Source organism: Orcinus orca, chromosome 4 (assembly GCF_937001465.1).
Source record: "Orcinus orca chromosome 4, mOrcOrc1.1, whole genome shotgun sequence".
Taxonomy (NCBI): Eukaryota; Metazoa; Chordata; class Mammalia; order Artiodactyla; family Delphinidae; genus Orcinus; species Orcinus orca.
The window spans coordinates 5,035,260-5,057,255 of record NC_064562.1 but is presented as its reverse complement, the minus strand read 5'-3'; the positions used below and the strand labels follow the sequence as shown (position 1 = coordinate 5,057,255).

The window sequence follows — 21,996 nt, the reverse complement described above, 5'->3', positions numbered from 1 at the left end:
TGACTGGAAGCCCAGCTGACATCCACAAGTGCAACCAGCCGTGAGCTCCACATTCTGGAGCTCGAGGAAGACAAGCTGGCAAAGCAATGAAGAAGTGTTTGTCCGCTGAGGGTCATGCAAGACCTCTCTTGTTCCAATAAATTCTTTACTCCAGCCAAGTGGTAGGATATTTAACAAGTCTTTCAAATAAAGTGGTTGTGTCTCCTATGGAGTAAAAGCAATAAATCAAATCAAAATAATCACAATTTGAGGTCTGAAGCATATGGTGTGTGTAATTTTACAGAACTGCACAAGCCTTAGATGCTCTCCTCCTTGAAGAGAGCCCAAGAGAGTGGGTTTTTTCCTACTTAAAGGAAAAATAAATATTCTTACATTTAGTTATCTCTTTCTGTCTTTTAAAAATAGCATTCAAGCAATGTTCTTATGTCTGAAATAGTTAATGGTGGACGGTGGCAATTTGGGGATGCATCTCTTGTGTTTTCCCCAACATTTCTTTGGGGAGCAATTTCATTTTCATCCTTGAGGTGGTATGTTTCATGCTAATGTGAATCACAGTTTTGTTTATAAATATAAATAATTCTATCTACTTTGCAAAATAGTTTGTGCCCATAGATATGCAGACCCATTTAATAAGTTTGTTTTCGAATTGTTAATGGTGTAAAACTGATCGTAGGCATTTTTGTTATTTGGGCAAGGAGAGAACTACTAAACAAGATTAAAGATTCAAACAGGCATAAAAATGTTCTTCCGGGCTTCCCTGGTGGCACAGTGGTTGAGAGTCTGCCTGCCGATGCAGGGGACACGGGTTCGTGCCCCGGTCTGGGAAGATCCCACATGCCGTGGAGCGGCTGGGCCTGTGAGCCGTGGCCGCTGAGCCTGCGCGTCCGGAGCCTGTGCTCCGCAACGGGAGAGGCCACAGCGGTGAGAGGCTCGCATACCGCAAAAAAAAAAAAAAAAAATGTTCTTCTGCATTTCATCATGAATGATTAACATTGGAAGTGTATTGCAATCAAATAACTTCTTAGTAGCTGTTGACAGGTACAGAGGTAAATAAGCAATTGTGGATTCATGCACTGATGTTTTGGTCCCGTGCCATGTGTCTATCTTACATATGCTGTTAGCCTTCTGCGTGGTCTCCAGGGACCTGGGACACGGATGAACACATACTAATCTCTGTTCAAAAAACTCGGGTTCAGACTCTTGTTGTCTGAAGACTTGACCAGTCATGCAGGCGGCTTCTGCATCTTTGAGGCTGTACATCTCCACACATTGTCCTAATCACTCAGTTACATTTAACTTTGGACCTTTATTGTAAACTGGTTATCACTCAGAGGTAGAACCTTGATTTTCCCAGCATCTTGAAGACTGCACATTACAGAAGGAAGGTCAGCATCTTGTAGACAAGTCTTTATAGGCAGCTTTGGGTATGAATTACTAAGAATTAGCTTTTCTTTTTTTTTTTTTTTTGCTGTATGCGGGCTTCTCACTGTTGTGGCCTCTCCCGTTGCGGAGCACAGGCTCCGGACGCGCAGGCTCAGCGGCCATGGCTCACGGGCCCAGCCGCTCCACGGCATGTAGGATCTTCCTGGACCGGGGCACGAACCTGTGTCCCCTGCATCGGCAGGCGGACTCGCAACCACTGCGCCACCAGAGAAGCCCAAGAATTAGCTTTTTAAATAAGTCTCTTTCTCTTTCCACTCAACAAGAATCTCTTGGGCAACAAACAACCTAGGATAAATTCCAGTTGCATTAAAACTTATATTTTAAAAATTGCTAAATATAGTCGTGCACTCACTTTGTCCAAACATGAAACATCAAGATAATTTCATGCTTTTTAATCATCTCCATGACAGCTGCTGATCCAGGATCAAGTCATTGTTACCCGAGGATTAAGACGGTGTCTTTTGAAAGTGAGATGCAACGTCCTCACGCATGATTCTCTAGGGCATCACGTATGATTCTCTAGGGCAGGGAGAGAAGGAAGGTCAATGGGTAAGAAATGAGGTCTGACGTAACTGAATGATGACACAGCTAACACCGACCTGCAGCCGCCCCAGTCTCCCCAGGTCCACCTCTGCGGCCCCGCCCCTCCAAGATAAGTTCTCTTGAGAAGGCTCCGGGGATGATGCTTTATATGACCTCTCCCGACTGTGTGCTCGGGAGGAACCCTGGTCTCTGGCTGTTGTCTGTCTCTGAAATCATTGGACATATGTGGCTGCCAGTGTCAGCAGTAACACCCACTCCATCAATGCAGAAGGCCAGTTCAGAAGAGAAGAACACAGTTTTAAGCATCGTGAAAGCCCTAATTGTATCCTTGACAGATTCTGACTTTAGGTGTGGACTATACCGTAAATGCAGAGATCTTTAAAAAACTGGGGTCTTATTTTCCTGCAAATGTTCTATAGAAGGCCTGTTCTCCAAGAAAGCAAGGATCCTGCCAAATGGTTTCGGAATGTGTTTCTCAGAAGTTTCCATTTAGCCATCAATGGCTTTTGAGTACTTCCGGAAATGGAAAGAGCAGAAATCAATGAACCTGCAAGAAAGCAAACATTTAGGGGAACCAGCTTGCTGGGGAAATAAGTAGTGGTGCTTTTAAGTCGCTATACGGATACAGCCCCAGGCCTCTTCACAGGCTGGAAATGCACAGGGTTACATCACTTTACGATGCTGCAAGGAGAATGCCGAGCCCAGCAGGGAAGTTTCCACATCTTTCTCTATTGAAACTCTAGTGAATAACTGTCGCCAGGTATGTATAAGGCAACCAGACCGACTCACTGGGGCTTAAACAGTTAGCGATTTGTTTCCTTAACTTTGGAATCCAAAAGACAGTAATTTTACCACTTATTAGAACAATCTTCCCTCAACCAGAGGGAACCCAGATGTCCAAACAGTAGAAAAAGCTTTGCTCCTGGACAAGACTGTTGGGTCATGAATCCAGGTGGCTGCCCTGGAGTCTCCTGTGGGCCCAGCTCACACAAAAAGGTGGGAACCCAGAAGACCAAGCAGAGCACTGCCCTCGAAGGGCTGCTCTTCAGCCACCCAGAGTATGTTTTCTGGCACAAGTGTCAACATCAGAGTTCAGTTTGTCTCATCGCTTTTAGACAGTTATATAAGCAAGTCCCAGCCAGTCATTTCCTAACTCGGTGCTGGAGTCTATTTTATCTTCTGACCCTATTTCTGTGTTGGCCGGTCTGCTAGGAAAATTTTGATCATTTTCCAAACAACCAACAGTTTTTAAGCAACATTTAGACATCTTTTATTATAAAAAAAAAATTACAAGCTCACAGTTTAAAAAATTCAACTAGCAAAAGAGAGTGTGAACTTGAACTCAATCCCACCTCTCTGCAAACCCTCCAACCCATGCAGTCACAGGCTCTCTGCCTTGAGGTAACAACTGACCATCTTTGGGTACCTTGAGAGAAGCAAGCAAACTCGACTGGAAACGTGTTCTATGTCAGGAACTCTGCTAGACACTGAAGACCCAAAAAAGCACGACAGGGTTCCTTCCCTTTCAGGAAGACGCCAAGTAAAGTAGGAGTGAACAATGTGTAAACCGTGTTGAAGGTCAGATAGCCAATCAGGAATGTTCTGTAGGAGGGGTAGCTTGAGCTGCATTTTTAAGGCTGCGTAGGAAATCAAAAGGTGAGCCTGGAGGTGGAACCAGGGAAGCGATCCCATCCATAAGGAAGAGTCTGTCCTACAGAGTGAAGTAAGAAAGAAAAAAACAAATACCGTATGCTAACACACATATATATGGAATCAAAAAAGGCTCGGAGGAGTGAGCCTTTCTGGTGTGCAGAGGGAAGCCCGCCGCGCGGCTGAAGCACAGGGCGCTGGTTTGGGGTGTGACAGGAGGTGAGACTGGGATGCAGTACAGGGGCCGGGTGGTGCAGCGTTTCGAATTCCCGACGAAGGTTTTGTGCTTAGTTCTGTAGGCGACGAAGCGTTGTTTCCAATTGTTAAGTAAGGAAGCGATATAATTAAATCTCTGTGATAGAAAGAATGCATGGCACGTAATAGCTGTTGAAAACTGTTCGCTGAGCAGGCAGAGCAGAGAAAGGAGAGCCCGAAGAAGAAAGGCACGTTAAGTAAAACTGGAATAATCACACCGATGGGCGCCCGAGTGAGAGACGGGGATGGTGAGGTCGTTTAGAGAACGGTTCCACGAGGCTTGGCAACCAACAGAATGTGGGCGGGTGGAGGAGATGTGAAAGCCCAAGGCAGCTCTGATGTGCCTCTCTGGGGGTGGCTGGGGAAACGGTTATGGCAGTGAACGAAAAAGGGAACGCAGGAAGAAGAGGGTCTGTTTGGGGGAAGAGAGAAAACAGGGAGATGGCAAGATGAGCTGAGAGGCAGCATCCTATAATTAAAATACAAATGGCCAACGTTTTATTGAATTTTTACTATGGGCCAGATACTAAGTGCTTTCTAGGTATTGACTCATTTAGTCCTTATGAAGAGTAGGTATTGTAATATGATCCCCATTTTACAGCTGAGGTAATTATATACGTTTAGAATCAGACAACTCTGAGTGCAGATCCCAGCTCTACTGCTTTTTAGCTGTTTGATCTTGGATAAATTACTTAGTCTACCTTCAGAGGTGAAAAGCAGGAAATGACATCTGTCACGTTGGACTGTAATAAAGATTAGAGAGAGGTAATGCACATCGAGCACCTAGCATAGTGTCTGGAACCTCATGTATCTCAATGAATCTAGAAACAGTTATCATTGTTAGTAATGAGATTCCCGGTACTAGGTTCAGTGAGAAGCTGGGGATCTGTACTTAGATTTTTAGAGCTGAAAGTAAAAAATTTACACATAAGTATACTGATGTTGGTTGGATCATCAGCTAGAGAGGCTATTTCCCGATTTGGAGATGGGTGGTTGCATATTGGGAGATGAGAATCAAGGATGGAATCCTGGGGAATACCAGTGATAAAGGAGCCAAAAGAATAAAAGATTATTCCAGAAGAAAAGTAGAGGAAGTAATATGAGAAGTAAGAGGAGAGACAGAAAGAAAAGAGCTTTGAAAGCCCAGTAGAAAGCCAGGAGGAGGACAGTGTCCACAATCACGAATGCTTCTTGGAAGTCTTACTAGAAAGTCTGAAAAGAGGTGATGATCTCAGGAAGGAGGCTGCTGTCAGCTGGGGTCAGAACCATCACAATGAAGTAAAAGCAACACCAAGCAGCCTCTGGAGCAGGGGCAAATGGAGTGGAAACAGAAGGCGCAGACGATTTTTCCTTAAATAGTGAGTCTTTGTTTCATTTTAAAATAATTCAGTTTGGAAACCACTTCAGGAATGGTGCAGTAAGGACCTCCAAAAACATATTTCCTCCATAAAAGAAATAAGAACAGTGGCAAAAATTGTCAAAATCACCTTTTTCAAAACTTTGGAAATGAATGAACAAACGCTTTCAGTAGTCCATGGAGCACGTATTTAAGAAAAATGGCTAAATCTTAGAAACACGATCTTTGTGACATTTTAAATTTAAATTAAAATTGCTCTATTCCCATCCTCTCTTTCCAGCTTCAAGGTAGCCTTGAAAAAACCAATAGCCTCACAACCATGGTAGCTGTGAAAACTAGCAGCTGACCAGTCACTGAAGGGGAAACACGAGTTTGAAGCGCCTGGAAAAGCTTCCTACTCAGAGAAATGTTATATTTGATTTGGTGTCTGTGTGTGTGTAACTGGTTGGGTTCAAATCCCAACTCCAGCTCTTTATGTTTTTAACTTTAATTTTTAAATTTTTTATACAATTTAAAAAGTTAATTTCCATTTAGAGTTATTACAAAATATTGGCCATATTCTCCGTGTTGAACGTACACCCTTGAGCCCACCTTACACCTAATAGTTTGTATCTCCCACTCCCCCCCGACCTCTGTATTGCCTCTTCCCTCTCTCCCCACTGGTAACCACTGGTTTGTTCTCTGTATCTGTGAGTCTCCTCCTTTTTTGTTGTGTTCACTAATTTCTTGTGCTTTTTAGATTCCACATGTGAGTGGCGCCACACAGTATTGTCTCTGTCTGACTTATTTCACTGAGCACGATGCCCTCCAAGTCCATCCATGTTGTCACAAATGGCAAAATTTCGTTCTTTTTTATGGCTGAGTAGTATCCCATTGTATATATACACCACATCTTAATCCATTCATCTATCAATGGACACTTAGGTTGCTTCCATACCTTGACTATTGTAAACAACGCTGCTGTGAACATTGGGGTGCATGTACCTTTTTGAATCATAGTTTTCTCCAGATATATGCCCAGGAGTGGAATTGCTGAGTCCTATGGTAGCTCTATTTTTAGTTTTTTGAGGAACCTCCATACTGTTTTGCATAGTGGCTGCACCAATTTACATTCCCACCAACAGTGTACCAGTGTTCCCTTTGCTCCACATCCTTGCCAACATTTGTTATTTGTGTATTTTTAACATCTTTATTAGCGTGTTCTTTTTAATCATGGCCATTCTGACAGGTGTGAGGTGATAGTTCATTGTAGTTTTGATTTGCATTTCCCTGATGATTAGAGATGTTGACCATATTTTCATATATCTTTTGACCATCTGCATTTCCTCTTTAGAAAAATGTCTATGCAGGTCTTCTGCCCATTTTTTAATCAGGTTGTTTGTTTTTTGATGTTGAGTTGTATGAGCTGTTTATATATGATGGATATTAATCCCTTATTGGTCATATCATGTGCAGATATTTTCTCCCATTCAGTAGATTATCTTTTTGTTTTGTTTCATTACTCGCTCTGTCTTGAAAATCCCTGGAAAATCTCCATTCTCAGGGCTTGTCATTATTTGACCTGACTCTGTATGAACATCTCTGTCTCACAAGCACCCGTCAAAAACAACAATCATTTAATATCACAGTCACCTGGGGGGACGAGGGCAATACAAGTTGGGGCACACAAGAAGCTGACCAAAAATCTTTAAGGAAAAAACTGGGAAATGACATGTCTCTAGAGGATTTCAAAAAGCTCTAACATATGCCTAGAAATCTAGGAGGCTGTGCACACGTGCAGTGCTGTGCACATGTCCAGGCAAGGCCCCGGAAGGTCCTAATCTCTGACCTTTGGCTAACCTTGAAGCTCCATGAAAGCAGGAAACGAAGGCTAAGGCAGAGTTGTAAACTGTCTGCTGGGGCATTGAAGGTATGCCTAGACACAAACAAAGACCAGAAAACACATGGATTTGAGGCATTTAAGGAGATTTCTGTCCAATCATTAGCTGACCACTAAGCTAACCAAGCAGAAAATTCAGGGGGCACACATGACAGACTTTAAACAATTAGTCCAGGAAAGTAAACAACAGCAACATCACCACCACCACCGAAAACAAACAAAAAGCAACAAAAACAACAACAAAGAGAAAAAAAAAAACAAAACAAGCAGGAACAACAAGCCCTGGGGAGAGGGAGAAAATCTCATTTCCAGAGTTGGCACAGTATATTATTTCAAATGTCAATTTATCAACAGAAAAATTATGAGGAACAGGAACAGGAACAGGAAAGTGTGGCTGATACACAGGGAAAGAAAGCGATCAACAGAAACTGTCTCGAAGGAAGCATGGCTATATTTAGCTGACAGAGGCTTTAAGTCGGCTATTTCAAATAGGCTCAAGATACTAAGGGAGACTGCTTCTGCAGGTGGCTAGACTGTGCCAGAGGATAGAGTAGAATAGAACATGAGTGTGGCCAGAGCTAACAGGCAGGTGCGTGCCAGCCAGGGAAGAGGCCAGTGCATGACTCAAGGTCACTGAGAGCAGACAACAGGCGTGCAGGCTCAAATGGTACATTGTGTACCTACGTCAAGAGGAGAGAGTACACAGGATCCACCTCCTTGCGGTGTGGCAGACCCCCATGGCTCGTGGGTCCACCTGGCAGCTGCAGTGGGCAGCGTGGCTGCATTCGCCTCACTTTGTGCCGTGGTAGAAGGACCCCAACTCTTACCCCTTAGAGTCAGAAATACACAAAGTTGGGGGTGTACCTGTGGGCCATTTACGCATGCATAGCTAAGCGGTTCTGAGAAAGTTTACACGTGCTCCAGATAAAGGGAACGGGTACGTACTGACTGCGCTCTGAGGTCTTTTCATGCAGTGCGACTTGTGAGCTTGTCAGCATGTCCTGTACTGAGCACAGAGAGCTTCTTGGGAACAGAAGGGAAGGCATGGACTGAACTTGGACCCTCCCCTCGCAGAAACCATGTCTAAAATGTTAAAGGAAAGTATGAGAACAAGGTCTTGACAAACAGAATATCAATAAAGAGACAGAAATCATACATATAAAAAAATAGAAATTCTGGAGTTGAAAAGTACAATAACTGAAATGAAAAACTCACAATGGGAGCTTAATAGCAGGTTTGAGCTATCAGAAAAGAATCAGTGTACTTAATTATAGATCAACTGAGATTATACATTCTGAGAAATGGAAAGAAAAAAGAATTTTTAAAAAATGCACAAGGAACAGAGCTCTGAGACTGTGTACCAACATAGCATAATGGGAATCCTAGAAGGAAAAGAGGAAGAGAGGAAGGGGCAGAAGGGATATTTGAAATAATGGCCAGAAGCATCCCAAATTTGATGAAAAACAGTAACTGACACATTCAAGAAGCTCAACAAACTCCAAGTAAGATAAACTCAGAGACCCACACTTAGATACATCATAGTCGGACTGTCAAATGGCAAAGACAAAGAGAGAATCTTGAAAGTAGCAGAAGAAAAATGAGTCATTGTATACAAGGGATCTTCAAGATGAACAGCTAAATTCTCAGCAGAAATAATGAAAGCCAGAAAGCAGTGGAATGATATATTCAATGTGCTGAAAGAAAAACAAGTTAGCCCAAAAGTTCTATATCCAGCAAAACTATCCTTCAAAAATGAAGGAGAAATTAAGACATTACAGATAAAAACTGAGAGAATTTTGTGCCTAGCAGACCTGCCCTACACTAAATGCTAAAGGGAGTCCTTCAGGTTGAAACAAAAGGACAACAAACAGTAACTCAAAGGCACAAAATAATTAACAAGCCAGTGGTAACGGTAACTGCATAGGTAAATGTAAAAGTCAGCATTAATGGGGCTTCCCTGGTGGCGCAGTGGTTGAGAGTCCGCCTGCCGATGCAGGGGACACGGGTTCGTGCCCCGGTCTGGGAAGATCCCACATGCCGCGGAGCGGCTGGGCCCATGAGCCATGGCCGCTGATCCTGCGCGTCCGGAGCCTGTGCTCCGCAACGGGAGAGACCACAACAGGGAGAGGCCCGCGTACCGCAAAAAAAAAAACAAAAAAAATAGTCAGCATTAATGTATTTTGGTTTTTAACTCTTTTCTTCCTATATGATTTAAAAGACAACTGCATAAAATTATGCAGCAAAAGATATGAATAGACAGCTTTCCAAAAAAGATGCACAAGTGGTCAATAAACCCATGAAAAGATGTTTAACATAATTAGTTATGAGAGAAATGCAAATGAAAACCACATGAGATACTACTTCACACTTGGATGGTAAAATAAAAAAGGCAATAACAAGCGTTGATGAGGATGTGTAGAAATTAGAACCCTCCTACGCTGCTGGTGTTAGTGTAAAATGGTGAAGCTGTTATGGAAAACAGTTTAGTGGTTTCTCAAAAAGCTAAGCATAGAATTACCATACAACCCCACAATTCTAGTCCTAGGTAGAAAAAAAGGTGGAACCAACCCAAACATCCATCCACTGGTGAATAGATAAACAAGATGGAATATTACTTGGCCATAAAACAGAATGAAGGTCTGCTTCTTACGTGAAGGTAAGAAGCCCCACGAGCTCTCTTGGGTGACAACAGCCTTCCAAAAGAGATTGCAAATCCTTATCCTACGATCCTTCTTGTCCTTTCCCCCAGACCTGGCCCTGTACAATGGGGAAGCAGTCCTCAGATAATATTCTAATTAAGGGGAGTTGGAACGGAGACCGTGATTTCACTGGGGAAAGAGAGTGAAGCCTGGATCTTTCCTCCCACGCACTGTCCAAAGTCAGATTCTGTCATCGCCAAGCTGGCTTTTCCCTGAATTCCCCGAAGTCTCAAACCCGACAGGCGTGTCCTGCAGGAGAACTCAAGGCCTCGGCCTGCCCCCAAATTCCCAGCATCTTGCCTACTCGGCTCTAAAGGATGCCAGGAGCAGTTGTGGTACCAGGGTGATGGCATCAACAAGCTTCCTGGATAAGTGTCCACCTGTGCAGGTAGTTCCCTGCATCTCCAGCAGCTGGATGTCTAGGGAAGTGGAGGGGCAGAGTCCAGAAGCTTCTCAGGACACTGGCTGAGGGCTCAGGACCTTAGCTTTCCCAAGCTCCATGGCTAGAAATCATCACAATCACAACAGGTGCAGACAAATCTCAACTATCTGAAAACTGGTGGCCTTATTTCTAACAATTTTCCAATTTGAGAACCAACCGATTTGTTCCTATTTCAGGCAACCGACTCCTTCTGTTATGGACGCAGAAGGAAGCTTCAGTCGTGGTTTCATTGCCTGGCATATGGGTGATTATGAGGACACCAATCAAAGGAACTCCAAACGGGCCGTCCTCCTCCGGCAGAGCCAGGGAGCATTGCCAAGAGTTTCCAGACCACCTAAGCTGTCAAAGCTACCAAAAGAGCAGGAGGTACGATCATTTGCTTTTCGGAATCGTAGAAAAAGTCAAGCTGTCTTAACGTGTGCATTAGAGAACGCTATTTAATAGCAATACTATGAATAATCAGTTTTATAGCTCCTTTCAACCTATCAGAACGTTTTGTAATTCATATTGGATTTCCACAGTGATGTCCGTATAGTGACTGGGTGGGTATTATTCCCATTTTATAGCTACAGAAAACAGGAGGTGTGGGGCTCAGTCCTTAGAACTGCTTATTTCCCACATGGTTTAACCTGGAGAGCACAGTCATCTGCTCAGTTTCCAAAACCTGAGAAAACTCAGTCTGTGAGATGGAGGTAACTCTATAACGCTTCTTAAAACCCCACAGACTGGGCTTCCCTGGTGGCGCAGTGGTTAAGAATCTGCCCACCAATGCAGGGGACACGGGTTGGAGCCCTGGTCCGGGAAGATCCCACATGCCACGAAGCAACTAAGCCCGTGTGCCACAACTGCTGAGCCTGTGCTCTAGAGCCCACGAACCACAACTACTGAGCCCGCAAGGCACAACTACTGAGCCCGCGAGTCACAACTACTGACCCCACGTGCCACAACTACTGAGGCCCACGCACCTAGAGCCCGTGCTCTGCAACAAGAGAAGCCACCGCAGTGAGAAGCCCGCGCACTGCAACAAAGAGCAGCCCCCACTCGCCGCAACTAGAGAGAAAGCCCACGCGCAGCAATGGAGACCCAACGCAGCTAAAAATATAAATAAATAAATAAGTAAATAAATGTATTAAAAAAAAAACACCCCACAGACTGCCTAGCAGAGTAAGAATATACCAGTTCAAATTCAAGGGTTTTTTCCCCCATTACTATCTATGGAATCTTGAACAAGTTGCATATTTCCCGATGTGGGTTTTTTCATTAGTAAAATGGGGATGTTAGTATCTGTCCTGAATATTTTGTAGAGTTATCATGAGACTCAAGTAAAGAGTGTGTAAGCATGTATTCAAATGAACAACTATTTCCTGAGGTCCTTCTGCATAATACCACAGCGAATCCACTCTGCAGTCATCCAGCGTTTCAATATTGAGTGTGACAACAAGCTTCCATGATAGAAAAGGGAATACACTCAGAGACTCCTGTTCCTTACATGGAGAGAGGCTTCTTGCTCCGCTGGAGAATCTTGCCACTGCCCTAGAATATTGCTTACCCTCTGTCGCCAGAGATCTGTTCATCAGGAGATGTCTGTTTGACAGTTAACTGTATATCCATCTGAAACACTCTGCGAGGAGCCGTGGACATCCTCCGTGGTAGGTCCTGCCCCAGGGATGCTCTGTATTGAAGAAGGTAGCGTTCAGCTGCTGACATTCCTATGTGGTCTGAATTTTGAGCTGGGTCCACGTGAGATTTATTGCAGTGTGTGTGAAGGAGTCTTGGATTAGTTATTTTCCACCTGAACTAATTTTGTGTAGGATTAGAGAGATCATGGATTAAACTGTCCCAAATTCCTCCTACTATCTATCGTTCACTAAATCCAATTGAGATGTCTTTGTGCATTTAAAAAAATCTGTTAAAAGGCTCATTTTGAAATGATTTCAAATTTACAGGAGCACAAGAACAGTACTAAGTGAACTGATAGACTCCTCACTCAGAATCATCAGTTGTTCATTTTATCCTAATGCGTTCTTTCTACACACACACACACGTGCGTGTGCATGCGCGCACGCGCACACACACACAGACGCACACTGGTTTTTACTGAACCATTTGAAGGTAAGTTGCAGACGTGGTTTTGCTTTACCCCTAAATAATCATGGTGCATTGCCTAAGAACAAGGACGTTCTCGCACCTAACCATGGTACAATGATAAGATCCAGGAAATTTAGCACTGATACAATATTACCTTATCTATAGTTTATAAGCAAATTTTATTAATTGACCCAACGATGTCCTTTGTCATTTTCCCTGATCCAGGATCCTATCCAGGACCAGGTATTACGTTTAGTCCTCAAACCTCGCTAGTCTCCTTCAATTAGGAACAGCTCCTCAGTCCTGGTCTTTCATGACACTGACATTCTTGAACAATTCAGACCGGTTCTGTAGAATACCTCTTAATTCAGGCTTACCTGCTGTTTCCTCGGGTGATGTGTTTTGGGCAGGAATCCCAAGGTGAGTGATGCCGTGTCATCCTCAGGGTATCCCATCAAAGAGGCACTTGACGTGAGTTTAACTCATCATTGGTGAGGGTAACTGATCACTCGGTTACACCTCTTCCCTTTCAGAGATAAACAAAATACTGTATCATTCAAAATAGCGCCGCACCGCAGCCTCGGCGCGAGCATGTACCGGGCGGTGAGGGAGCGCGAGGGCGGGGCGCGCGACCCCCTGACACGCGAGTGCCACAGCAGCCAATCCCGCTGCCCGCTCCCCGCGGCGCCGACCGGCCATCCCCGCGACGCCCGCTTCTGCCTGCGTCGGCCGCCCGCAGCGCGCCGCACCCGTGCACCGGCTTTCTTAATTCCAGAGATACCTTAGAAACTTGTTCCCCAAGTCCATCCTTTGGATCATCCCACAGGGTTCTCGTGGCTGACACTTCACTAAGTGCTCAAGCCCTCCCCCCTACTTTACATAAATTCTCTTCGGGGAAGATAACTCGGAGCAAATGATAAATTCAAGCTTCCAGCATGAGCGTCACACCGGCCACCTATGCGTGGCTCCTGTTACCGTACTCACCTGAGATGCAGCCCAAATGCCGTCCTCATGCTGCGAGAATCAGAACCATGCACTGGAAGCAGCCTTGGAAAAACAAAACGTTGCCAATGGTATTGGGGGGTTTGGGGAAAATTTTAAACACATAAACCAACCCACAATATCACAATGCTTTCTCATCAACATAGTTGAAAATGGGGATATTTTATATTCACGTTGTTGAGTTTGGATTTATTCTTATAAACCTAAGTTTAGAGATTAATTTCTAAGTTTCTAAAACTTTCTAGAAGTGCAATTTATGGTATTTAACAGTATGTATAATTCTTGTATACATTACCCAAAATACTCTTAGAAATGTTTCTGGAAATCAGTTGGGCAAATTTCTAAACTGTTTTTCTACCTTTCCCCAAATTTCTTCCTTTAAGTCACAAAATGTCTCTGAAGTTCTATCTTCTATTACATTTGTTTTCCCTTCTTTTGGTTGACCTTTTATCTCCACATAAATAATAGCTACTTAAGTGTTGTGAAATTTATGTGTATGTGAGACAGTTTCAACATCGTGATCCATTTCTATTTCATTTCTTTGCTTGCAGATATCTTCATTGCCCCCCTTGCTTCCAAAACATGGACATAATCTCGGTAATTGATATGTTCTTTCCCTCACCCACTCACTCACACTGGGTGTGGGAGTAGTGATTCTCAAGGTTTTAATGTGCATATGTGTCATCTGGGGATCGTATTAAGGTGAGATCCTGGTTCAGTCGGTCTGGGACAGGGTTTGAGATCCTGCACATCCGTCAAGCTCCCGGGTGAGGCAGCTCTGGTCGATCCAGGGATGCCGAGTAGCAAGGCGCTGGCGGATTTGCCCCGAGCTGCATTTTGAGCCAGAACAGGGGGGGCCTTGATGGAGCAAAAGGGAGCGGGAAACCAGGACGAAGGATTGACAGGGCGCAGGCAGTGGTCAGCTCGCGCCTTTAAGTAACCAGCAGCCTGCAGAGGTGGGCGTCTGGCGCTGAGGCCAGAGGAGGGCTCAGGCGCTGAGGAGCTTGGATTTTCCTGGGCCAACTTTTAAACAAAAGTGACAGGATTAAACTTTCATTTGGGGAAGGTTGGTTAGACATCGGCCTGGAGGAAGATTCGTGAGAAGTGTTGCTACAAAAGGGAGGTGAGTTTGGAGGGCATTTTGGTAACTCAGGTGAGAATGAGGAAGGACTGAAAGAAGGAAAGAGCAAGGAGAGCAGGTGATGCACCTGGCACCCAAAGAGTGCAAGTTCAGCAGCTCTGGGTCCCGACTGGATGTGGGGAAAGACCTCAGTAACCATGGGAGGAGCCAGGGGAGGCTGACAGACATGACCTTGTGAGGTGAGGGGTGGAGGCAGGGGCCTAGGAGGAAGGTCGGTAGACTGAGTGCTTGAAGGTGAGAGAAAGGGATGATGACTGCTGGCCTGAGGTCCCCCAAGAACACAGAGGGCAAGGCACAGCAGTGGGGATTAATCTCCTCTCTCCCACCACGAATGAGCTGGTACCTCCTCCTCTGTTGTCTCAGAGGTTGTCCTAATTTAGGCTCTTCCTGTTCTCCAGCACCCCCTTTGCATCCCATGTTCAGAGACTATGTGACTTATCTAAGCGGAAACTATGAAGTCTGTACTCTCTCTATGTTAAAGATCTTTGCTTCAAAGTCAACCTCCAATAACCTGGTGTGACAATATTCTGACTCCCAACTGCTTTGTTGGGTCCTCATGGATGTCACTGGACCGATATCTTAAGTACCTATGTTAGTCAGGGTTCTCCAGGGAAACAGAACCGACAGAATGGATGGATGGATGGAAAGACAGACAGATAGATAGATGAATGGATAAAGGGACAAATGGATGGGTAAAGGGACAGATGGATGGATGGATGGAGAGAGAGATGAAATGGATAAAGGGACAAATGGATGGGTGGGTGGGTGGATTGATGTAGAGATAGACATGAATGAATGAAGGGACAAATGCATGGATGGATGGGTGGTGGATGGATGGACAGATGCATAGCGACAGACAGATGGATAGCTTTCTCTTCAGGAATTGGCTCACATGATTGGGGAGGCTGGCAGACCCCAAATCTGCACATAGGCAAGCAGGCTGGAGACCCAGGCAAGAGTGTGAAGGCCGTGGGTAGGCCAAATTCCCTCTTCTTCAGGGGATCTCAGTCTGTTTCTCTGAAGTCCTTCAACTGACCGGGGAGACGCCCCACCGTACGGAGGGTAACCTGCTTTACTCAAAGCCGACTCCTCTGTGTTGCTGTCATCTAAAAAGCCTTCACGGCAACATCACACGGGTGTTAGACCAGGTATCTGGGTACCGTGGCCTAACCAAGGTGACACATGAGATTAGCTATCGTAATACCCACCTCATCCACGTGTGAGGATCAAATGAGGTGACATATATCAGGCATCCGACAGAACCAAGGAGCAATGTGGTGTGTATGTGTGTGTCAGGGCTTTCTCAAAGGCGTGGTTTTAAAGGGAACGTGAAAAACACTTGAAATTTACCTTTAATCCAAAAAGGATTTAGCAATACCTAATATTACTCCTTCCTGTATTCTGCAAACAACAGGATTCAGTATGGGCTTATGTAGCTACAAAAGTTACACCTCATAGCATATGTTTCCTGAGGCCGTATGTATCGGTGCTACATTTCATAGCACATATTTTCTAATGCCCTTTATTTTCCTAAAGTAAAATTCACAAGATTCATCAACAGAATAACCTTACACACATAACTTATAACAAACCACTGTAATGCCCTAGTTGTACTATTTGACAACTTATATTAACATATACTTTAATACACAGACATTGGGGCACTAGTAGATTAGAAAATATAATGAACGAAGCAGATACTCACTCCTGGATGGAACCTCCACGAAGGCCACCGCTACAAGCAGAGATGATACAGAGGGCAAGGCACAGAACACTGTGCTGGTGACAGACTTCATGAGGAGCACAGCTACGGGTAATAGGGTTTTCCAAATGGATGTCAGTTCTTGCTGAAATCCTCAACCTTCCAAAGTAAAATCTCGCCGCAGTTTATATACAACAGTGGCATTCCTGGAAAATTCAGCGTATAGTAAGCTCATGAGAGAAGTGCCTTGTGCTTGTATGTAACGCAAAATGAAATTCTCAGATCATTATAAACTAAGGCTTTCACCCACCTGAATGCCAGCAGGATATTTGTGAGTCACACGGGAGGTGGGATAACTCCTCATTCCGGGGTGCCCTGCATGTGACAAGATGTTCTCCTATCCCCCTCAGCCCCTGCCCACCCTGTGCCAGGAGCCCTCGCCCATCACCATGCTCGCCAAAGAGGCCCTACGTTTCCCAGACAGCCCCGCTGAGAGTCACTGACATATGCAGTGGGCTCGTGTCAGCATGAATTACCGGAAATGAGACGTCTAAGTCTGATTAAACGTAACAAGCAAATCATAGGCAGTACCAGGAAAATGCTCAAGATAAATTCAGGTTTATTGCACCAAATGCCACAGAAGAATGGATCAAAATGATACGTGAACAAGTTTGAAGAAAACAATTTCCATACATTGCCATTGATACCTATTTAACTGATCAAAAACATCAAGTCCTACCAATTTGTCTTCATGGAACTTCAGTAGTAACAAATCAATCCCAGAATTTTCTCTTGTAAACCACTTAAATTTAAGCACGTTGCAATCTTGCTTTCAAGATATACGGTTCACCAAAGATGGACATTTAAAAATTAACATTCAGAGGGGGCTGCTTGATTTAGGCAAACAGTATATTAAAAGGTCCCCTCCCCCAAAGCACAAGAGAAAACAAATGGTTCACATTTACCGAGAAGCTAAAGGCTTTTTCAGTTTATTGGTGAAAGTATGCATGAACAAAATACTTTCAAAAGTATGTGTTAGTGGAAAAATCCAGATATTTAAAAGAACCGTGGGGTCACTTTATATTCTTTATTTTTATGTACAACCAACTCTAGTGAGGAACCTAAAAAGCTACAGGCTGAATTTTATAAAATCTCAGGACCTAATTAGACGGGCCTAAACAACAGTTTAGTATCGTTTAGCAGGCAGGGATTTTCCTCCCTCGAAAAAAGTTAACGTTGAAAAATATGGAAAGTTTAAAAAGTTGCGATGTGTAAACGGCAGTTCCATGGGATGTGAAAAGTTTGGAGTTACTTTCATTAAAAAAACAGCACACTTCAGAAAAATGGATTGAAGCCTATACAAAAAGCTATTTAACACTGATAAAAATAAAATACTTTGGAATTATGCACAAGTATGGAAGCTACATTTTAAGTTTTCATTGTCATGTTTAAACGTACACAATGGTCTTTACATTCATATCACCCGTCAGTCTATGAAAAATAAAACCGCGACATGCTAGAGAGAGGCCCATCACGGTCACGCGGGCACACACCGCTCTGTCCTGCCTCCCAGCTTGCGTGGAAAAGCAAGATGCTACAAAAGGTGCACTCAACAGGTAAGACGTCGAAGTTGAAGAAACCCTAAAGGTGGAATCCTGTCAACTGAGGTAGTTTTCTCTATTTGTACTTTTTTTTTTTTTTAACTTTTGTTTCTTTTCTTGAGGTGGGCCTGGGCGAGGGTGGGTCCCTTCCTTGCCTCTTGGGCTAAGACAGACCCAAGCCACCAGGTGGGGTCCGGTGTGTGTCTCCACACAGTTCCATGAGATTCTTTTCCGCTTTTGGGAGGAGCTTGAGTTTAGGAGAGAGCACAGGTGGGTGTCCTCCAGGGGAGGGTTTATGAACGAGCAGCAACACATCCCTGGTCTGCTGTGCAGGCGGCAGCCGTGAGGGTCGGGGCTGCCCAGGGTCCTGAGCGCTCTCCCTCCGTCACCTTCTCCCGGGAGAGGCGGGGGACAGGAGATGCGGAGGCAAGGCCAGTTTCCTCAGCTTCCAGAGGCTGGGCCGCATCTGTAATGCGTGGAGTTTAGAATCGGCCGTTTGAAGCTCAGCATCCCCCGGGCCGGGTCTACTGCTCACCGGCCGCTACGTGCACTGATTTTGTTCCTAGTTATTGTCTGTGAAGCCCTGGAAGGTCGGGGGAGGAGGGAGGGGAAGCGCCCAGAACGTGTCAGCGAGGAGAAGGGAACCGAGACTGCGGGTGCTCGAAGCCGGTGCGGAGGGGACACTGTGACCTCACTCAGCACGGACGGGGAGAGGGTGGCCACGGGCGAGGTCCACGACAACCGCCACGATGCCACGGAGCCAAGGACTCGGCACACCCGTCTCGTGCCAGACATCAGGCAAGAGGAGACAGAAAACGTAGAAGAATGGACAACATCACTTTTATGAGAGAAAGGCATACGATACAAATCCAAGATCTTAAGCGCCTCAACACGCCTCTCTGCATTTCACACCGTAAAAAGAAGGGGGGCGGAATTCCCTGGGGTCCAGGGGTTAGGGCTCGGTGCTCTCTCCCTGCGGAGGGCCTGAGTTCAGTCCCTGGTCGGGGAACGAAGATGCTACAAGCTGCCTGGAGCAGTCAAAAGAAAGAAAGAAGATTTATTAAAAAAGAGAGGGGAAGGCTGCAGTTCTGACCTATTCCTAAGAAAGGAAGAACACACCTGTGTTTCTCCATTGGTCCTGCCACTCTTCTCTTTCAAACAAATAACTCGCGTGCATTTGTCAGAGAGTAAAGACACAGATGAATGTAACTTGGATTTTGGGATCAGGATTTTATCAAGTAGAAAATACGAAGTCATCTTAACTCCTGAAAGGGAAGTCGTTTCATATTCTTAAGTGCAAAGGCTACATGGAAAGGACCGGCATCAATTCATAAAAGAGAAGGAAATCAGAGCCTGGTTATAACGAACCGACCTCAAGATCTGCAGGTGTAACAGTTCTGCTGTACTGGGTTAGCCCCCTGCCTTTCAACCCTCCATTTACCAAAGAGGCTTTTCCTTTACCCTGGATGATGGTCAGTAAACTAAAGTTAACGTCAACAGAAAAGTAAGGATTTGTAAAAAGCACACGATGCTCATAAACAAACAGTGCTTCATTTTGGCAGGTTTTATACTACGGGGCAGTGAAGTTCTGGGAAGCTGTTTTGAAAAGGACATAGGGATTGGAAGGCACAGAGATGATAGTGTAAAAATTCAGCTCATATCTGGATTGTTTACAAACGTTCAAACCAATTCATGAGTCATCCTGCACTCTTGCAGCTTTCACTTCCCACCCGGACAGCTGCGCCTTTTAAAGTATAAATAGTCATTTGTATTAACTAGGATAGGAAGAAGGGGGCTTCCGCGGGAGGAGTTCAGCCACAGAACCACTCGCCGGCTTACAGAACCAACTTTGGTGAACGGCCCCGCTTGAAGGGCTGCCGAGAGCTGCGAAGCGTCTGGAGAAGCCGCGCGGGGTCGGGCCGAGCTCGCCGCTGCCACGGAACCACACGGGGCCGGGCTGAGGACGCCGCGCCGATTCCTGCCTTGATCGCACCAACGACCTGTCCCTGACCTACCCGTGGCTGCATCTCGAACACGGTAAACTGGGACAAGATGGGGAAGCAGCGGGTTCCTGGAGCTCCCGGCCCCCCGTGCTTTGCGCCAGACGGTGACGGTGACGCCGCAGCCACTGGAGCGGAGGGTGGCACGCGCGGGCTTCACTCGGCCGCTGACCCGGGGTCCCCGCGCTGACCGTCTTCTCAGGACGGTGGGACCCCTCTCCCCAGCTTGGGGAGCTCGCGCTGGAACTCGGAGATGTCTCAGCCCCGCTTCTGGGCCCCAACATGCTCACACCACCGCCCGGCCCGGCCCAGCGCGGCCGGACCGGCTCCGTCTGCCCTGCCCGGGCCTCGCGGTCCTGGGGAGCGGCCGTCTGTCCTCCCTCCTTCGGCTGAGCGGCTGATCCTTCTTCCACGGAGCAGCTGTCCTGAGCGTCAGCTTATAAGAGTATCTGAGCGACGTACGGAGAGTGAGTGCTGGCGACAGCCGTCAGCAGGGGCAGGTCGTTGGACTCGATCCTGAAGGCGGAGAAAGGAGGGGACGTTGCTTTAAAGCAGCAGGACTTACGGGAAGGGCCCCGGCGCCGGACTCAACCGATGACGGAGTGAACGAGGCGGGGACACGGGAGCCTGTCCCTGCGACTCTACGTTCCTCGCATCCCTGCGCGGCCTCTGTGCGAGTCCCCCCTCCGGCCAGCCCTCCCGGCCTGCGCCCCGAGTCTGCACCGGCTTCACGTTCGTCTCTGGGAACGCATGACGGTGGCAGCGTCTCCAGAACCCCGGAGATTTCTTCAAGGCTGACACGCCCGAGACCCCCAATGAGCACGTGCCCAACAGTCACAGGTGGGCATGGGCAGAAGGCCCCGCGTCCTGGAGAAGTCAGGACAGTCTCGGTCCTTGAAATATGTCCTAATGCTCTCCCTTGATTTCCGAAACCAAAAATTAAAAATATAACCTAAAAAGGCAGCTGGCATGAGCTCGTGGAGTTTTCCATGCCTTCTCCAGTAATGCTCCCTCCGGATCTCATTTCAGGGCAGACAGGGAGCTCCCAGCACCTTAGTGCTGCTGGCCTGACCACGGGAGGGGCTAAGGAGGGGCTGGAGGGACCCCCACTAACAAGGCGCTGAGGGGCCTGGTGACGAGGAGGTAAATCCCCCCTCACCATCCTTCTCGGGGTGCTGATGGTGGGCACCTGTCAGTCAGGGGCCAGGCAAGCGTCCTGGAAATAAAACTGCACATCCTGCCTCGGAAACCGGATCGGGTATGGGGTAGGACTACAGTGAGGCTGGTGAAGAGGTCTAAGTAAAAAGTGCAAAAGCAAACGCCTCAAAAGGGGAGAATATTGGGCTTCCCTGGTGGCGCAGTGGTTGAGAGTCCGCCTGCCGATGCAGGGGACGCGGGTTCGTGTCCCGGTCTGGGAAGATCCCACATGCCGCGGAGCAGCTGGGCCTGTGAGCCATGGCCGCTGAGCCTGCCGCGGAGCGGCTGGGCCTGTGCTCCGCAACGGGAGAGGCCACAACAGTGAGAGGCCCAGGTACCGCAAAAAAAAAAAAGAAAAGGGTGGGGGGGAGAATATTTTTTGAATGATGTAAGAAAAAAAAAAAGTGACAGGAAACGCTAAGAGCCAAACAATACAGTATAAGTCATATCCTGGGTGTGAAAGATGAAAAGTCCGACAGGAATGCAGAGGCCTGAGCCTTGAAATAATACTTTGATTGGCAGGCTTAACAGAGAATTTCAGGGTTGACGCTTTATACACGGTATTTCCTTGCCCCAAAGTGGTGGCGGGCGGTGGGGGGGGGAGGTCATCATCACAGGTAAGGGAGACAATGCCTCATCTACACAATGTCTTTTTGTTACTTCTCTGTGGAAAATTAAGCAGAGAGTAAAACAAGTCAGAATGTCTTCCCCCAGAGAAGTTAGGGCAAAGCCTCTGGAAAATGATATACGTTATCGATAACATGCACGCCTCCTCTTCTGATGGGCTCATAATAAAAGGGAGGAGAGTACGGTCACCCCGGGACGTGCAGACGGGCCCCCAAGTCCAGGGGAACGGCCTTCCCCGCCTCCTCCAGAAAAAGCAAGGAAAACACAGCTGCTGCCGCGCGTGTGACAGCTCGTGACTCTCACCTCTTACTGAAATGACGAGAAATGGGCAGATGGAGTAGGATTATGCTTTTCACTTTCAAGGATAAGA

The 21,996-nt window shown here is 46.3% G+C and overlaps 2 protein-coding genes across 10 annotated transcripts in view; one reads left to right on the top strand and one right to left on the bottom strand.

Annotated features, from left to right (window-relative positions):
* The window catches only part of C4H4orf45 (chromosome 4 C4orf45 homolog), a 94,039-nt gene that overhangs the window by 69,648 nt on the left and 2,395 nt on the right, over nucleotides 1-21,996 (top strand). Inside the window, exon 4 of the mRNA XM_049709041.1 lies at nucleotides 10,445-10,634. Coding sequence (XP_049564998.1) covers nucleotides 10,445-10,634 — 190 coding nt within the window. The remainder of the gene's footprint in view (nucleotides 1-10,444; nucleotides 10,635-21,996) is intronic.
* Nucleotides 5,720-21,996, bottom strand: part of FNIP2 (folliculin interacting protein 2) — a 135,958-nt gene continuing 119,681 nt past the window's right edge. For 6 of the 9 annotated variants that reach the window (XM_033421526.2, XM_033421533.2, XM_033421528.2 and 3 more), the window contains one exon: nucleotides 16,817-20,318. In XM_033421526.2, the coding sequence (XP_033277417.1) occupies nucleotides 20,240-20,318 (79 nt within the window). In that variant the 3' untranslated portion in view covers nucleotides 16,817-20,239. Of the gene's footprint in view, nucleotides 10,246-11,817; nucleotides 11,941-12,733; nucleotides 12,883-13,340; nucleotides 16,408-16,816; nucleotides 20,319-21,996 lie in introns of those variants that run through there. The other 3 variants (XR_007476957.1, XR_007476956.1, XR_007476955.1) reach the window with 2 other exon arrangements.